This window comes from Trichoderma ghanense (assembly GCF_004382785.1).
Source record: "Trichoderma ghanense strain CCMA-1212 chromosome Unknown scaffold_5, whole genome shotgun sequence".
Taxonomy (NCBI): domain Eukaryota; kingdom Fungi; phylum Ascomycota; class Sordariomycetes; order Hypocreales; family Hypocreaceae; genus Trichoderma; species Trichoderma ghanense.
In genome coordinates, this window is record NW_027395668.1 from 353,505 (window position 1) to 370,955 (window position 17,451).

Here is a 17,451-nt window from a genome sequence, read left to right on the forward strand (position 1 = left end):
AGCAAGAACAGGGAAAAAGGGAAAAACCGACAGGCCCTTATTTGCTGCCTTTTTGGGTTCTTTTCTCATTTCGGGGATGGGCTTCTTCTCCTCTTCTTGAAAGATGCCGTCTCTGTCGTCGCCCTTGCTCTGCGTCACCGTCATCCAGTCCCATCACCATGTCCGGCCCAGATAGGGATCAGCCTGTCGCGGAGGCGTCAGCGTCTCCCGCGGGATACTACCATCATCACGGCGGTTCGTCGTCGTCGTCCTTGGCGGCGTCATCGCCAGCGCAACGGCGTCCGAGTCAGAACTATCGTCAGAATTTGCATCCGGGGCAGCTTCAGAGTCAGAGTCAGGGCCAGGGTGGTCCATCTCAGCCTCATCGGCAGCAGCACTTTGTCGCCGCGTCAGAAGGAGCTATCATGGGAGCTCGGCCAGGAGAAGCCCAGCTTCCTCCTGATCAGCAGCAGCATCAGCAGCATCAACGTCGGGGCCACGGACTCGACAGCGGCATCATCAACGCCGAAACCGACGGCAACAACCCCAACAATGACGATGCCCCAACGACCACCGCCGCAGACGACGCCTCCGACTTCCCGCCCTTCGAGCCCATCTTCACCCTCCTGACAAACACCACCACCAACACCACCGTCCACCCCCGTGTGCACTACCTCTTCAGCGACGACGACGCTTCGGCCGTCTTCACCGCCCCGCAGACGGACCCCCTGCACCGCGCCCTCGTCGTCGACCTCGCTCCGCCCGCCGCGCCCAACGGCCAATGGAGCGTGTCCTGGGCCTCGAGCCTGACGCCCGACTTTGCCGTCACGAGCTCGCAGCTGTCCCTCCAGCAGCACGGCAGCGGCGGTGCTGCTGCTGCTGCTGCCGGTGCTGACAATGGCAACGAGAACACTGCCACGTCCGTCGTGCTTCGCGTCGAGGGCGTGGAGCGCGAGCCCGTGAGCTCGAGGCCGAATAGTCTTCCTGCTTCGGGGAGCGGGATCGTCGGGAGGGAGAATATCGAGCAGCTCGTTGAAGAGTTTAGGCGGCGGATGGGTGTGCTGAAGAAGGTTGTTGATGAGGGCGAGCGGCGGAAGGAGGTGATGGCGAGGACGAATGAGGGAGGGCATTCGGAAGAGGGAGAGGATGCGCCGGGTGCAGCACCACCGCCAGCAGAGTCGACGGCGCCGGTGGTTTTGGAAGATGACGGTACGGGGTGAGAGGCTCTGAAAGGGCTGGATAAACGGATGGATGACAAGGAGCCGAATCATGGCTACCCAAAGTCGTGGAGACTTGATCTCGTGTTTCATCCCGTTCTGTCTGCCTCTGCCTCTCTACATGCATCTGTCGATCTCGACCATCTCTTTTTCCTCTTCCTTTCCACACGACCTCGCCCACAACAGCCCCTATAACGAATGACGCAAAGACGCCAATCTCAGGCACGAACAACAACCATCACCCTCGACTCCACTCTACACTTCTGACTTCAGACCTCTCTTCTCTCAAGATGAACGACTCGCAACGCAAGCTCCCTCGGAAAGCATCGTTTGGCGTCCAGTCGCCTGCAATTGGGCTTAGATCTGTTTGTTCCTCTCGTTTCTCTATCAAATAGGGATTTTCCGGAGTCTTCTTTTCATCTCCAATGTTTGCTTTCCCTAATCTATCTTTGCTCCTTTATTCTTCCTACGTAGCTGACCTTTTGGGGCTCAAGACTTGTTCTCCGCTCATGAGATTTCTTCTTCTCAACCACCTAATTTACCATAGTACATCTTAATAATACTTTTGGTGCTTTGAAACCTCATACCGAGTCGGCCACATCTTCAGCTCTAGATATGAGGCAAGAAGGAGAATAGTTTGATTAAGATTCGATTTAAAGGGGTAACTTTCTGCTGAGCGCCTCAAATGCTAAACTCCAAAAATATAATCTTCCCAAACAGAAAATACTGCAGCCAGACAAGCGTAAACGAAAAAGACAATCGCAGAGGCATCTAAAAACAGTCAATCCAATCGGCATCTCCCAGTCTTCGACGGACATAAGAAAATCAAAAATCCAAGGCTCATTCCCCCCTCAACAGACGTCGGAATGGTTTCAGCCCTTTGTGTGGTGCCCGGATCCAAAGGGCGAAAACAAAAGAAATAGAGGCACATGTCCTTGCCACATGTCGATAGCTACTTTTATACAATGCCTTCGATGAAAATGAGTCAAACGGGTGTGTGCGTTCCTTTTGTGCTTCTTCACTCTTTCCTTCCTTGAGTTCGCTTCGTCATTGGTAAGCCCTCTCCTGTTAGAGTTCGGCCTCTACTGCGGAAGTGCAACGGGCATGTGAGGTCTTCCGTGGGCTATGCGGCCCAGCCTCACGGCCAAATCGGCGCTCAGGGGCGTGCGGGCGCTGAGACGGACAGCTGGCACGGCGACACTTTCCAGCAAAGATCGCTTGTTGTTGTTGTTGCCGCTGCCTCCTCGGACGACGAAGATGTAGATGAGAACAATGATGACGACGATGGCGATGATGGCAACTGCAAAGGTTGGTTAGCTTGAGGTTGGAGCCGCGCCAGAGGGAAGCAGAATCCAACATACCAACAATACCAAGGCAAATCCACTTCTTCTTCCGGGTAGCCCTGGCGGTTGTGACGGCCACCGCAATCTCCTCGTTACCCTTATCGAGGTTATCGACAATCTCCTCGCCCTTCTGCTCAATCTGCACAATGGCGGCGTCCTGCTGGACGACGAGGGTGTCGAGATCCTGCATCAGCTGGAACAGCTCCGTCATCTGCTGCTCAATCTTGAGCAGCTCCTTGTGGCGGTCCTGGACGGCGCTCAGTGCCGCACGAGCACGGCCCTGTCTGTCGCTCTGCATCAGAGCCTGGCTGAAGATCTGGCTGTTGCCGGTGCCGTCCACCGCAGCCTGGACCTCCTCTTCCGTAGCCTCGGGGCGGACAATGCGATACTGGCGGCCCATCTGTTGCTTGACAGCGGCCTGGAATTCGGACTCGACGGTCTGGTACTTGGTGATGACGGCCTTGACCTCTCGATCGACTCGGTCCACGTGGCCGCTGTTCATAGCACTTCGGCCTTCGGGCTTGGACTTGACGGCACGCACGCGGTCGGCGAGAGCACGGTAGGTGGCCATGGTCTCGGTGGTAAGGGCATCCAGCTGGCGGTTGGACTGGCTGGACGAGGAGCTGTCGACATCGCTGAGGACTCGGGACTGAAGGACTTTGATCTGTTCCAGGTTGCTTTCGACTTGACGGACACTGTTGCTGATGTCGCGGCACTCGTTACGGATCGCGTTGGGGTCTTCGCGGGCCATGCCGCCGGCGTTTTGCGTCAAAGGGGCCATCTCTACTGCGTTGCCTGTGGGTTCAAGGTCAGGCTCTGAATCTAAAGCATCCGGATGATACAAGGCGTATCATCAGACATACCGGCTTGTTGGTAACCACCACGGCCACCAGAGCCATAGGGTGCGTTGTTGTAGCTGGGAGGAGGGTTGTCATAGCCGCCCTGATCATAGCTACCACCGCCGTAGTTGTCGTCCCGTTGGTCGTACGGGTTTTGCTTATTGTTGTATCTAATGTGAGACTGCTATCAGCGGCTGGAATGTTGACGCCGAGGGGCATTGCAAGCGGCCCCAGATCGCTCGTGGTTTATCCATAAGGTCTGCTACTAACCCGTACTGTTGTGACATTGTTAGCGAGTTATTCGCGGAATCATAGAATGGCGCGTAAAGGTATTATGCGTGTGTACGGGAGGATTTCACGAGAAGAAGGGGGAAATTGGGCAGACGGCAGTGCGAACAGAGACAGTTTTCTTGTCTGGTCGACCGTCCGTGTTGAAACAGCAGCGGTAGGAGAGTTGGGGTGAAACACTCACACTCATGGTGGGCTCGGCCAAGGAGGATGCCGGGATTCGGAGGCTGGCGAGATGCTGCGGGCTGCAGAAGCTGGTCGAGTGGGAATCGAGGGTATCGACGACGGCTTCTGGCGATGCGCAGCTCAAGAGGGGGAAAGGAGAAAGGAAAGAGCACCAGCAAAAAGAAAGGTGATAGCTCTGTAGTGAAGCAAATCAAAATGCGAACAGCCAAGGTAAAATTGCAGAGGCAGAGAGGGTTGGAGGCAGAAAGAGAGTGAGGAATAAGGTACAAGTGAAATGGCCCAGGAGCAGGAGGCCCAAGCCCCGGTTTCCAGACAGGGGTCGCGAGGAAGGCGAGAAGGGGGCAGCTGCACAATAGCGGAGCCGCGACAAGGAAGGGGCGGCCCTACGAGTCTTGGGGCCTGGTGGCTGCAAGTATCTGGGTACTTGCTGGAAGCAGGTCAAAGGGTGCAATTTGGGACACTCCAGGAAGTAGCAGCACAGCGATTGGTACAAAGACCCTGCGCCGTGGCACCAGGTTTAAAATGAAGACAAAATGGAAGGCAGCCGCAATAACACCATTCACGAGCAGTAATCTTGCTCTCGCCGCTAAAGCTCAGTGCCGGCCAGGAGATCGACGGCCAAACGAAATCACCAGTATACAACTACTGAACATAACTACCCCGACAATTCATAGGCGAGCAGACAAGTCGCCCTGATCAGTAGGCAATCAACCGCGAGCAGCCGCAATCGAATCCTGGGGGGCAAGGCTCTCTTTTGCCTTTGTCTCCCTTCTTCATCCTCTCTCCAGCCGTCAGATGGTCTCGACAACCAGCGGCCGTGATTGGACCAGCAGCTGCAGCACGGCGCGGGCTAGTGGACGGCCGGCCAGTGGCGTGCATGGAGTTTGCCCTGGCTGAATGAGCGGGTGTGGCATCGGGTCCCTGCCAGGGTTTTGATGAGTCGCAGAGATTGCACCACAGAATACGGGGGTATCAGCTGGTAGCGCCAGGGGATCACCGCCATGCCTGTTTTGGTGTTTTGGTGTGTGCTTTTCCTCCAGTTTGCTTGATCTTGCCTGAGTCGTTGATGAAATTGATGCGCTTGTTTGAGCTTCGGCTGGACAGACGATCAGACAATCGCCATTCGCACAGCTTGATGCTAGCGAATGGCTTCGATTCTCCGCCAGACACACCGAGTTGAAGAGCTCGGTTCCCCAATCTTCACGCTGACGACGGCAATAGCGCCGCCCATCGTGCGCCACTCCGTGCTGCGTAACGGCATGGCCGTCAGCATTGACACAGGAGTCTTAAAATAGAACCTGCGGGCAGCCTCGAGGGTTAGGCGACAATCGTCGACACTGCCTCCACGCTCAGTAAGGCCCAACGACGGATTCGGATAACTGCAGACGCACGATGCTTCATGAACACTGGCGATGCAAGCATTTGCTCGAAACAGACACGGGTTTACTCGATTCTAACCACGACGCTCATTGCAGGGAAAGCGAGCTAGCAGAGGCAAGTGGTGCACAAAACCGATGCATCGAATTGCAGCCAGCATTACCTCGAGTTGTGTGAGAATCACTCCGTAAAATGGCGTTGACAAAGCAGCTTCAAAAATGGGCATATATTATTGAAATCCTAGCAGATAGGTAGTAACATATCGTGTTGTAATTCAGGCCACCAAGCTTACCCTGGTTCCATCTCTTGCAAGCACACGTTGTCTTCACAAAACCGCATATGCAGAAACATAACTGACACTAGAGTCATCGGGCCAAACAACCTCACTGCTGCGGGCATACCTCACAATCTTGAAGCGGCTCCTGTTCTCATCGTTGAGCTCCTGAGCATAAAGCTCGAGGGCAGCCATAGCAACTCCAATCGGATGTCTCCCGCACACCGTGTTCCCCGTCAGCCGAAGGTTGTCGACAAAGGCGTCGTGGCTGCCGCTCTTGACAGCTTCCATGGCCGCTTCGTCAACCAATCGAATGGTCTCGTAGATGGGCGGTCCTGGGGGCCTCTGGCTGTGCTTGTACAGAGTCGTCAGTCTCCCAATATCCCCATCAGGGGCATAGACGGCATAGTCGAATCGATCGCCCCAATGGCAAAAGTCGGAGCTGATGATGAAAGCATTCTCTTCGTCCTTGAGGTAAGATAGAAGCACACGACCGATATCCTTCTCCTTCGATCGACTAAGGCTTCCGACAATAATGGGAACGACTGTGGGGAATTCTTCTGGCTCTTTGAAGGTCTGTTGACAACGTTTGTAGAGGAAAGGCAAGTGCATTTCCAACGAGTGCTCCGCAACATCGTTCCTCGGCGGCACATCAGCCATCTGTCCCGCCTCTTTGATCCGCTCGATGGTATCGCGATCCACGGTGAAGTTGCCGAAAGGGGTGGCATATCTTTGAAACTTTGTAACAGCACAACCAGACAAGCCGTAAGTATGAGACGGCCCGAGGATAAATACTCGCTTGGCTTTGCTGAGATCCAGGCAGCTGTAAGCCCAGGCCGCCGTGTCCCCCGAGTACTCGTATCCTGCGTGTCTTGACGACCATGTGAGTTGCAGTATGAAAAATATGATTCTCTTATATAAACTTACGGCGCAATGATCATTCGTGCACCTGGGATAGGCAGCGAAGAGCCATCGACCGTCTCGGGAACTTTGGCGAATCGCTCATCGAGATCTTCCATCAAGTCTTCCGGAAGTCTCTTATACCACGAGCCCGCCTTTGAAGCTGGTCTCGTTTCCATTTTGTTGCTTCTGAAGCCCAAATCTGATTGGAGCCAAGACTTGATAATTGTTCTGAGGAAGTCGCCGTATGATTTGAACAATTGATTTAGAAAGCAGGAGATAACAATCCTCAATGGAACAGGTATAGCCCCGCCTTCATATGCGGGGTCATTCCCAGCAGTGGACGACTTCTAAGCCAGAAGATTCGTTAAACCTTAAGTTCTGTCACAGGGAAGAAGGTACTAATAGTGGGCAGTCGGTGTCTACTACGTCACAGGCCAGGTACCATCCTCTCTCGCGGGATTATGAGTCGTAAGAGAACTTTAAGTGGTTGAAACTCGTATTCGTACTACTGCTGCTGCTGCTGCTTCTATGATAGCCTCCTCCTATACGAGTTCCATCATTATACCTCACTACGTATCTTAGCCTTTCACTCTGAGATGAAACACAGGCAGCATACATGTACTTCACAATTCAATACACCGGGGCGCTTGGCAGTCGAAGTTCGTTCTTTGAACTACGCATGAACTCAGTCAGACAAGGGAACACAATACGGAAAGCAAACTATCTCGCTAAACATTCCCCAGCTTTCGCAACACAATCCAGCGGGCAACATGCGATGAGCGATGCCTCCCGATTCGACCCCTTCACCAATCTACCCATGTTCCCGGCATCACTACTTCTTGAGCTTCGACCAGCCTCCAGAATTGGCATGCCATATGCTCAAACTCCGGAGCCCATCTCAACTTCCAATCGCTTGGGTTTTGACCAATTTCAAGATCTATGATACGAAAGGGTATCCAATACTGCTCGCCGGTCATGTTGACGCAAACCATACGACCCTTCTTGTGACCCATGTGATACAGCTTTGCCTTCGGAGTGCTTCCTCTCATAGGATGACGCACCATTGCTCTTGAAGCGTCAATTGCATCAGCGTCAAAAGCACCCTTCGTGTTCCTCCGGAGATCATGGAGAACTGATTTCTCTCTTTTTCCATATTCGAGCAAGTCCACCCCGGCTGACTGAAGCAGAAGAAGCCACTTGAGTAGACAGCCGTGAAACAGTCCGTCCCAGTGATAGAAGCCGATATTGGGACACAGATAGCATAGTGCGCCTCCGATGAGCGACATCAAGGGCGTTCCCTCCCATGCCGTGACCTCATATGCATCCCATGGCACAACGGTCTCGATGCTAGTGAGGTCTTCCATGGTAGCTACAGAAACAACCTTGGTCACCACGTCTCCCCAACCTTCACCATATGCGTATAACCATGGTCGCGGCTTTTGGTAAGGTAACAACGTCTCCGGGTATCGGCACCCAAGTGCCAAAGCGACTGAATGCACCAAAGACACTTTCTCGCGGGTTGACTGTCTGACATCTTCTTTGGAGAAATCTCGATCTTTCGAAAGAAGACTGCCGAACGTTCGCACGTCTGAGACATTGAACGCCCCTAGACGAACGGCTTCGAGTCGGTCTCTCAGCATACGCAGGTAATAGTTTGGCATAAACAAGTTCCGGAAGTTGAAAAGCAACATGTCATCTGGTGCGAACTCTCCTATAAAGTCCAGGAGTCTCTCGGCAGGTAAAGAATCGGGCTCTTGAAGGTAGACAGCAAAAAGGTCTGCTATGCGCTTTGGATCTCTCCCGGCAGGCCAAGTCCACTTTTGGCGGGTGGTCATTGCCATATCATTTGCTATGGATTCAGCAGGCGACTTGCTGGTAATTTGTGTCAGCCATATCATAACTTGATGGTGAAATGAGGACTTACTATCTGCCTCTACTATCCAGCAACGGTTGAAGACCCAGTTTGAGCAGCAACTGGCATATCTCGTACTGTTGACTGGTTGCCGCGTACTGAGAGGAGTCAGTATCAAAATCGATTGGCAATTGGACAATACATACATATAGAAGAGATTCTCCCCCTTGGCTCATGTCGAACGGAGACGCCTTCTTGCTACTAAACATCTGCCGAACACCAACCACGTCTCCGTCGTTGATTTTCTGGATAATCTCCGAATTGTCTGATATGACGTTGTATACACGATAGGTATATGTCCAGCCCGCAATAGCTGGCGAAGAAATGATTTCGTACACTGATGTTGAAAGCCATTTCGGCATCTGTAGCCGCGCCTGCCAAGCCCCTGTGGATTTGGTATGAGCCAGTTTGAACTTCACATATTGTGCCAAATTGAGAGTGAACTCCGTCGTGCTCCTAGACCTCGCAGCTGCATTCTCAAGCGCATAAAGATAATGATCCAGCTCAGTCTGCTCAGTCTGCTTCTGAGGCATCTTTTCTTCCAGTTGTAGTTGCGGTGAGGGAGGTCGTGAGGCCCGAGTGTGATGCTGCCGTTGGACTCGGACAGCCAACGCCTGAGAATTGTTGCTTAGTTTCCGAAGCATTGCCCTAGTGATCCAAGCTTAGAATCACATTCCCCGTCGACAACATGACTTGACTGTGAAGTCTTAAGCTCACATCTGATACGCCTGAATAGCCAACTGCAAAAAATTCATACACCGCGAAAGACTCTGCTCCAACCTCGTCAAAACAGTCTTATTGAGCACAATCTTGACGGCCGCATACTTGCGCCTGACTCGCTTATTGGCCTGCAGCTGCGTCCTCATGTCGGCAACCAGCGCGCCCAAAGAGTCGTGCGCCTTTCTCGACAGGTCGAGGCAGTTCTTGAACGGCGTGGAGGCCTCATCTTGGTTGAACTGGTCTTCAATGTCGGCAAAGATTGGCTCGAGGGCTTTGAGGTGGTCCACGAGACCTTGGATCCCCTCAGGGACCTCCCGGATTTCTTGCCATAGCTGGTGGGTTTGGTAGATGAGTGTTGCCACGCGGGGGACGGCTTGGATTACATCGAGGTTGGTTGTGCCGGGCATGTCTCTTTTGTCGCTAGGAGACGGGCACCGCAGAGATAGGCGAGGTGATACACGTATAAAATGAATGGGACAATTACACCAGAATAAAGCAAACTACAAACGACGAGGAACGCCCCTCGTGGGGAGAAGAAAAGGCTCCTAGTCCTGGGGGATCCTCCGCGGCAGCGAAAGGGCACTGCCTCGTTCAAAAGGCAGCAATGCATCCTACCTTTCGCAGAAAGGCTGTGGTTCCAGCGGTTCGTACATGGGGCCCAAGGGGGGGGGGCAGTTGAGTACCGAATGGAATTGATCAAATAGCATTGGTTCAACAGGGCCTGATGCTACGCTGTTGGTTGTCCTTGTAGACTTTCTTCAAGTGGTGCAGAGTACAGAGGCAGGCTGGGCGGCTCGGCGCATGTCCTATTCGTCCTGTCTTACACGAGCAGGGGTTTGGGCGGCAAAAATGGTTGAGGCCGGAGGGGGAGCTCGAGTCCAACGGCATGTGCTGCAGAATCAGGCTGTGGAGTCTGCGAGTCCTACGTTTTTTTTTTTTTTTTGTGGTAAAGATGAGTTGTCTTGATATCTTACTTATATTTGAGTTCACGAGTGGTGCGTGAGGTTCTCAGCCCGTGGAAACCGATGAACCTTTTTACCGCGGATTCCGGGAGGATGGACGCTGCTTTTCTACGTGGCATGTCTCGAGTAAGTGGTGTCCCACGGCCATCCGATCCTTTGCAAACACGAGAGTCTTCCGAGGGTTGTCCTGTAACACGATGGTACCGGAGTTGGGGGCTGCAGTCTCTCCAAGTTGCTTGCCCGCTTCCTGAGCTGTAAGGTATCTTTCCGAAGTCGTATGAGCGGCCGTTTTCTTTAGGGTAGCACGACATTCGAAGCTCTCACCGGTCAACGGACTGCAAGGTTGAGAATCCTTTTCCCTGGTTCATTGGAATTGGTATGATGGCCTCGACTGAGATCCGTGAGTCAAAATAAGGGGATCGTGGAGGTGGGAAGCTGTTGTGCAACGCTGCGTGGCATGCTTGATGACCATCACATACGTGAGGCTTCTCGGCTTCCCTACCCTGTGATACTGCCTGCTCCTTGGGAATGGCCTGACCTCTGGAGTAATTGCCGACAAGGAAACGTTGCCAATGGGATGATGACTCGGTTATGCGCATAAAGGGTCTCTCAAGAGATGTACGAGGCACATCTTTGAAACCATTCTCGCATTGTAAGTGACTGGTTTACGAGCAATATTGACAACGTCAAGGCGAGATGCTTGTGTTTGGAATTCGTACAATGACCGGGCGCAGTAACTCGGACAACCGTTTGTCAATAGATACTGTTTTGACTGTGCACACAGCGCAGCAGCGGAGTGACATTCGATCTAGATCAGCTCCCCTTATTCTCGGGTGCCTAATGCGCCTTGGTGGCTGCTTTGACGTCGTGGGTCTCTTGCTACTCAAGCTGATGATGTCGTGTTCGTGTTGACAGGAGAGCGAAGTCCTGCCGAGCCGATGGGGACCGAGCTGCGATTTGACCGCTAGAATTTCCTCGATGAATTGCTGGTCTGGCCGTTTGCACAGTGTACGGTGTTTTGATGATGATGCTGCATGCGAGCGTCGCATCGTGATGCAGGAACATGGAAGCCGTAAAGACTTGCATTGTCTCCCCAAAAGTTGGAAAGGGGATAATTCTCTACTTCAACACCGCACTGGTGGAAGGATGATTCCCGCAGTTATCGTAACTCCATCCATTCAATGTTCAAGTTCTGCAGACAGTGCAGCTCCTCGGTTTAGTACCCGAGCGGATATACTGTGCAACCCTCCGATTGAGGTGATGCCTTCGTACTTCCGACGCATCCTCGACGATAATCGGACGATGGCACTGAATATGACTAAGGCCAGGGCTCTGACTGCCTCGCTTGGTATATAATATGACACGAGCGACCCGGTCGACATTAGCAAGCAGTAGCTCGAGTAATAGATGATAGCGCTGGCCTCTATCGAGATCATAGCTTGCTTGTTGGTGGACTTGTTCTCAAACCAACCAAGTTGGTGGCAAAGCTGCTGCTCTTCTGCGGGCGATTCTTCTCTTACTTTCTTTCCCCCCTGCTGTCATTATTACCTCAGCAGCCTTGGTACCTTGATTCATCCACCCGTTTCTGTGATCTGTCTGCCGCCTTCACTCCTCGCCTCTCCTCTGCATGCCGATGCCCGCCGGCCTCATACATGACAATACATTCAAACAACGCCTCGCAGCACATCAGCTCGCGCGCATCAATGCTATTGTCAATGCCCTTCTAGTGCCCTGGAGCCCCAACGCCACCGACGGCGACCTTCTAGCCTGCGATACAGCGCTCACCCTTGGATTACAGTGGTCTGACGCTTGCCACCCCACCTGCGACCAACAACTCTATTAACGAGGCGCCTTCAAACTCCACACAATACACGTCCAACTCCAAGGGGGTAAAAGAATTCCAGAGGCGCCTGCAGATATTTGCCCGCCCTTCGTCGCTCCTCCAGAGACTTGTTCGCTCTCTCGCCTCCTCCTATCTTCCCCCGGATCAGATCAAGTGCCGTCTCCTTCTGCAGCTTCCGGACTCGGCGCGCCAGCTCTGGCGTTTCACTCCTCGTCACAATGGCAAACTCCTCATCGCGGCTGGCGTGGTCCAAGAGCACCCGCATCAAGGTCATGATCGCTATCGACACGGCCTTTTTCCTGCTCGAGCTGATTTGCGGATTCCTGGCGCATTCCCTGGCGCTGACGGCCGACGCTTTTCACATGGTACGATGCGCGATACTCCCCCCTTTTATTCCGGGGCGATAGGGACTTGAAGAAGCAAGGAGGAGCATGCGTGCTGACTGTTTGCAGCTGAATGATATCATCTCGCTGGCGATCGGTCTTTGGGCGGTGATCGCCTCTCAAAAGGCTACTACTGACGAGTTCACCTTTGGCGTAAGTAGACGTCTTTGCGCAAACCAGCCACGAGGAGAATACGACTGACAATCCGTTCCTCGCAGTGGGTTCGAGCCGAGATCCTCGGTGCCTTCTTCAACGCCGTCTTTCTGATCGCGCTTTGCGTCTCCATCATTCTCGAAGCCCTCACTCGCTTCGTCGAGCCGCCCGAAATCAACAACCCGAAACTCATCCTAATTGTGGGCTGCGCTGGCCTCTTCTCCAACTTGTTGGGCTTTGTCGTCTTGGGAGGACACGGACACGACCATGGGCACGATCATGACCACGATCACGAAGAGGGACACGCACACGGAAACGGACACGATCACGATCACGCTCATTCGCATTCTCACGCCCATGGCCAGCGCGACGGTGCTACAAGCATTGCTGATGAAAACGGGCCCGTTGGCGACGTGCTTCCCGAGGTGATTGTCAGGAGGGCCATGACAGGGAGTCGAGCCAGCACGGAGAGTCCCGAGACTGCCAGGCGCATTCACTTTGGCGACGAATCCACGAGTCGAGACGAATCCAACACCAGAGCAAGCCGAGCCTCTGCCCATTCCAGGGGCCGTGACTACCAGCGCCAATCCACCAAAGGTCACTCCCGCTTCTCCAGTATTGAGGATATGAGCATCCACCCGGCCAGTTTCCGACAGGAGATTCTCGCTGTTAGTAGGGCTGCATCATCCAACGTCTGCGCAAGCGGTTCTGGCGACGAGTCTCCCAGTTCTGACGCGGAGAATGACCCGAACGAGACTTCACCGTTACTCCAGGACGCAAAGGGATCTCGCCTTTCCTACTCCCCTAGATCGTCTTCGAAGCATTCGAGAAGCCGGCGGCGGGATTCCAGCGTCCACATCCACAACGACCACCATCATACTCTTCCCATCAAGCCGGGCTCGAAAGTCAGCGGGCACAGCCACGCCGACATGGGCATGAACGCCATGATGCTCCATGTGATTGGTGATGCTCTGGGCAACGTCGGCGTCATTGTTACGGCGCTCATAATCTGGCTCACCAACTGGCCTGGCAAGCTCTACGCTGATCCGGCAGTGTCCCTCTTCATTACCGCCATCATTCTCAAGACGTCCATCCCTCTGACTATTGCCACTTCTCGTGTCTTGTTGCAAGCTACCCCCGAGAACATTAGCATTTCTCACATTCGTCAAGACATCGAAAGGCTTCCTGGAGTCGTCAGCTGCCACCACATCCACGTCTGGCAGCTGTCTGATACCAAGATTATCGCTAGCATGCACCTCCAGGTCTCATTCCCCTTCGACAAGTACAGCGGCGAGAAGTACATGCAGCTGGCTAAGAGAGCGCGGAGATGCCTGCATGCCTACGGCATCCACAGCGCCACCATCCAGCCCGAGTTCTGTCTTGACAACAAGCACCAGCACGATGGCGACGCGGCTGCCCTTTCACTCGATGGGGCGTCTGATGAGCAGACTCGCCCGTGTCTCCTTGAATGCGTTGATGACTGCGAAGCAGAGGGATGCTGTATTGTTGAAAACTCCTCGGCATGCTCAAGCCGACGGGACAGCGAATCCTCCCACGAGGAGCATCAACACCAGCATTGAGTTTGATTTCTTCTTCTCGGGCTTGTTCCCGCGTTCATGCACGTGTTGGCTGGACTCGAGCCAACTCGCCAGCTTTTGCAACTTGTGCCACATTTCCAACTTTCGCAAAGGAAGCTTGTGACATTTTTTCACATGGCTTTGCCCTTTTGATCTTACTCTTCATTTTAATGGCTTCTGTGTGGTCTCGTGGGTTCTGATTCTGGGCTGGCGTTATTCATGATTTGGGTGAGAAAAGACATCAAAACTCTCATTAGATTTGCGACTCTGATTGTATCATATTCTTTCTGTTTTTGACGGGGTAATGGGTTATCATTTAGAGGAAGGTGTCTTTTGGGGGGGGGTTTATCAACGGCTCCGTGAATCAACGACAGTCGATCGACAACTGGGAAGAAAAACAGCGCAAGATTTCGTTGATGAAAAGCGGGTGGTTTACTAAAGCACTTCTCATATAATAGATCAGCGGCATTGACACATGGACAGAGGAAGTTTAGGTTGAGTCTTTGTGTGATTCGGTGTGTAGTTTATGATGAACTCTTGACTGTTTGGATGGCGATGTGAACTTGTTAACGCCTTTCAGTTCAAGACCCGGTTCGCTCTTTGGGCTATTCTTTACCTCTCCATACGTTCTCCTTGGGTTCATCTCATCTCCTCGAAGCAATCAATCATACCCGAGGCTGTAGGCAGACTCCCCCCTGCTCGCCTCTGCAGAGTGCCGCTTGACGACCGGACTCCTTTGATACTGATACAGTGTCGGCACATCTTTATGCTGTCAAACAATCAATAGATTACACCGAACTGGACAAATCATGTCTTGTTCCTGCTTCATATATACGGATCGCAGATCCCTTCCAATCCCCGAGCCATCCTGCACAACGCCCTGCTCCCCAAGACCAAACATCCATAAGAAAGAGCTGCTTTACAACACCTTTGACCGTCCAAAAGAAGCATCCGACATCTATCTTTAGTTCGACAATCCCGAGTCTTCCTTTCGGCTGTTGCTAAAACGAAAGAACGCACCCGCTTTGCAAGCTTTCCATTTATAAAGCGGCCTTGTAATGTAGCTCGCCTCGCGTGCTTAACAGGGGCCGTAGCGAGCAACACCTGAGACGACCCTGCGAATATTGGCGAGCATTCCCCCGTTTTTTCTTTATATAGTACCTACTCTATAGATTGTAGGGAACATGGGGAGGACATGTAGATGACCAGGATGCCGCTACTGACAGGTGCTCCTGGGATAGAAGGGCCTGAGCTTCGCCATGAGGCCTTTGGCGAAGGACATATATGTCCAAGTATAGAGCGGACATGCATACAGTACTTACTTCCCTGATAATAGGCATAAAGACGCCAACACAGCCATGATCTTCATATCCCGTGCTTACCGAGAAGACGACGAGCCGACCCCAGTATAGCGATGCCGACACCGTTGTCCACCACAAGGGGGGACTAGACGTACAACTGGTTTCCTGCCTTCTCACCCTAACTTCACGCCACCTGAGTTGGCAGACACAACGTCCCGTCTGTGAGCACCCATCATGCAAATAACGCCTCACAAAGCCCTGGACGCAGCCATCCAAGCATCTGGAGCGCACCGCAGTCACAATAGTCATTGTGGAAATGAGGGAATCCAAGAGCCGATGTCAGCAGTCCCTTCTGAAAGAAGCATCCAGGGGACCTGCATATTCTGTCTTCTTCTTCTTCCTCCCCTTTACTCCATCGAGTCACCTCCCGGATGAAAGCCCACAATGTCGTCAGTTCAGAACGAGGGAGACGTGAAGAAGACCCTTGAATGGGTGACTTGGTAGCCATCGCGTGGCTGAAACCAGGTCCCCTAGGGATGTCATCCACGGCCAACATGGGGGCAGATCACAACGTGGCCGCGGTTGTTTGGCATCGGTACATTGCGATATGGAGCAACCGCCCGCGTGCAAAGGACTCTGCGCTTCTCTACCAACCAAATATTCAGTACCTCTAAGTAGTGGCAGCAGCAATGCAGCAGCAACGGCACGAGCGGCGGCGTTACTTGTGCAGCTATCAAGGGAGACGAGCATCCACGGCCGTCCACTGGAGCATATGCCAACCAGGGCTTCAGGGAGCCGCGAGAGGGCATAAAGCTGCACACGCCATTCCACGAGACGGAAAGGAAAGGATCACAGCTGGCTCCAGGTTGGCCAGGCAAAGCGAGATTGGCTTTCCAGAGTAGACAGGAACAGAAAACGCCACCGGAAGGGAAAGGGATGCTCGTCCCTATAAGGCGTGTACGAGTGGTTGATGCCCGTTGTTATTCGCAGTACAGCAGGCGTCGGTGCTGATACTGTACAAGCAGTGCATCTGTAATTGTGTCAGTAGCGTCACCGGGAATTGCCTCCTCGACATGGCTTCACTACCTCCGTGCATGTCGTCAGATGCCTTATTCTGGACGGAAGGGTCCCGTGTCTTTGTTTGGCACGGGGGTTTAAGATGAGGTGCTACAGGAAGGGGGCGTGCAGCGGTTTTCCTCAGGGTCGAGGGTTTCTTCTGCACCAGTATGATTAGGAGTCTGAGGGATGGACAGGAGCAACTGCAAGGAAAGTCATGAAATAATATGCAGCAGCACTTGTACGGCTTATTCTTGTGTCGACACAGCGCCAGTCCTGGCGGGCTTTCTCCCTTCAGTATGTGTTACGGTGATGTTTGAGAGCAAGGGTTCCCAAGGGTAGTTGTACGAGGGAGCAGCAGGACAGGTGTCATGGGTCACGGAATTGCGCATCGTAATACTTCGCAGCTGCTTGCACACGCACGTTGCAGCGTTCGGCATGATCTGAGCGATGCTTCATCCGGCGGCTGGATAATAGGCAAAGTAGCCATTCGTGCCCATGGCGTTTGCAATCGAGATTTCCAACGGCCAGGGGCACGCTCAGGAGAGGATTGCAGGCACGCAGAAACGGGGCGTGTCGTGTCGTCAATCGCAGTCGGCGCAGCTGCTCAAAGCGGGAACAGGCGAGCTCGGAGACGAGCTCTTTTGATTGCACAGCACTTTGATACGCCCGTGCCAGTTCCCTGCTCATTAGCCGCAGATGCGGGCAGAAGCGAAGGGGGCCGTATGTACGAGTACGCAGCAGGCCGTACGTTGCTTGTGCCGATATGCGGGCGGGCCACAAGCTCGTAACCCCGTACAAAGACGGAGTCGTCGGTGGCAGTCGACACATCCAGCGCTGCAGGCGTGATTGCAACATCCTGTCCATTGGAGGTCGATAAGGAGGCGGCTTAGAGCCCATCACCACGGATCGCTTGGAAATCCCCAGCCCTCGACCGCATCAATCCCCTGAACTTCATCTCGTCCGTCTGCTGCAGGCTCCGTGCAACTACCAGGTACTCCGTATTCGAAATGAAGACGGGGTGTGGAGAAGCAAGTCCTAGCAGCTTGGCCGGGGTAGTATGTCATAGGGCCACAATAGGAAACACACATCATTACGGCTCGATAACTGGTGCCACAATGTGGTTTGCTGCTCTGTC

At 53.3% G+C, this 17,451-nt stretch overlaps 5 protein-coding genes across 5 annotated transcripts; 2 read left to right on the forward strand and 3 right to left on the reverse strand.

Moving 5' to 3' along the window:
- Positions 1-158: 158 nt before the first annotated feature.
- CCMA1212_005053 (uncharacterized protein) lies at positions 159-1,199 on the forward strand (the record flags this gene model as incomplete). Its single annotated transcript, XM_073702334.1, has 1 exon — positions 159-1,199. The coding sequence occupies one exon, from the start codon at positions 159-161 to the stop codon at positions 1,197-1,199; it is 1,041 nt and encodes a 346-aa protein (XP_073559046.1).
- Positions 1,200-2,278: 1,079 nt separating this feature from the next.
- Positions 2,279-3,665, reverse strand: CCMA1212_005054 (Syntaxin-like protein; the record flags this gene model as incomplete). The annotated part of the gene is made up of 4 exons (XM_073702335.1): positions 2,279-2,496; positions 2,558-3,334; positions 3,403-3,548; positions 3,649-3,665. 4 exons carry the CDS (start codon positions 3,663-3,665, stop codon positions 2,279-2,281), a joined length of 1,158 nt encoding a protein of 385 aa, XP_073559039.1.
- Positions 3,666-5,554: 1,889 nt separating this feature from the next.
- Positions 5,555-6,582, reverse strand: CCMA1212_005055 (uncharacterized protein; the record flags this gene model as incomplete). The annotated part of the gene is made up of 2 exons (XM_073702336.1): positions 5,555-6,374; positions 6,431-6,582. 2 exons carry the CDS (start codon positions 6,580-6,582, stop codon positions 5,555-5,557), a joined length of 972 nt encoding a protein of 323 aa, XP_073559040.1.
- Positions 6,583-7,209: 627 nt separating this feature from the next.
- On the reverse strand, positions 7,210-9,445 carry CCMA1212_005056 (uncharacterized protein; the record flags this gene model as incomplete). Its single annotated transcript, XM_073702337.1, has 4 exons — positions 7,210-8,278; positions 8,331-8,416; positions 8,465-8,966; positions 9,036-9,445. The coding sequence occupies 4 exons, from the start codon at positions 9,443-9,445 to the stop codon at positions 7,210-7,212; spliced, it is 2,067 nt and encodes a 688-aa protein (XP_073559041.1).
- Positions 9,446-12,061: 2,616 nt separating this feature from the next.
- Positions 12,062-13,959, forward strand: CCMA1212_005057 (Zinc/cadmium resistance protein; the record flags this gene model as incomplete). The annotated part of the gene is made up of 3 exons (XM_073702338.1): positions 12,062-12,208; positions 12,296-12,379; positions 12,445-13,959. 3 exons carry the CDS (start codon positions 12,062-12,064, stop codon positions 13,957-13,959), a joined length of 1,746 nt encoding a protein of 581 aa, XP_073559042.1.
- Between the last annotated feature and the right edge of the window lie 3,492 nt (positions 13,960-17,451).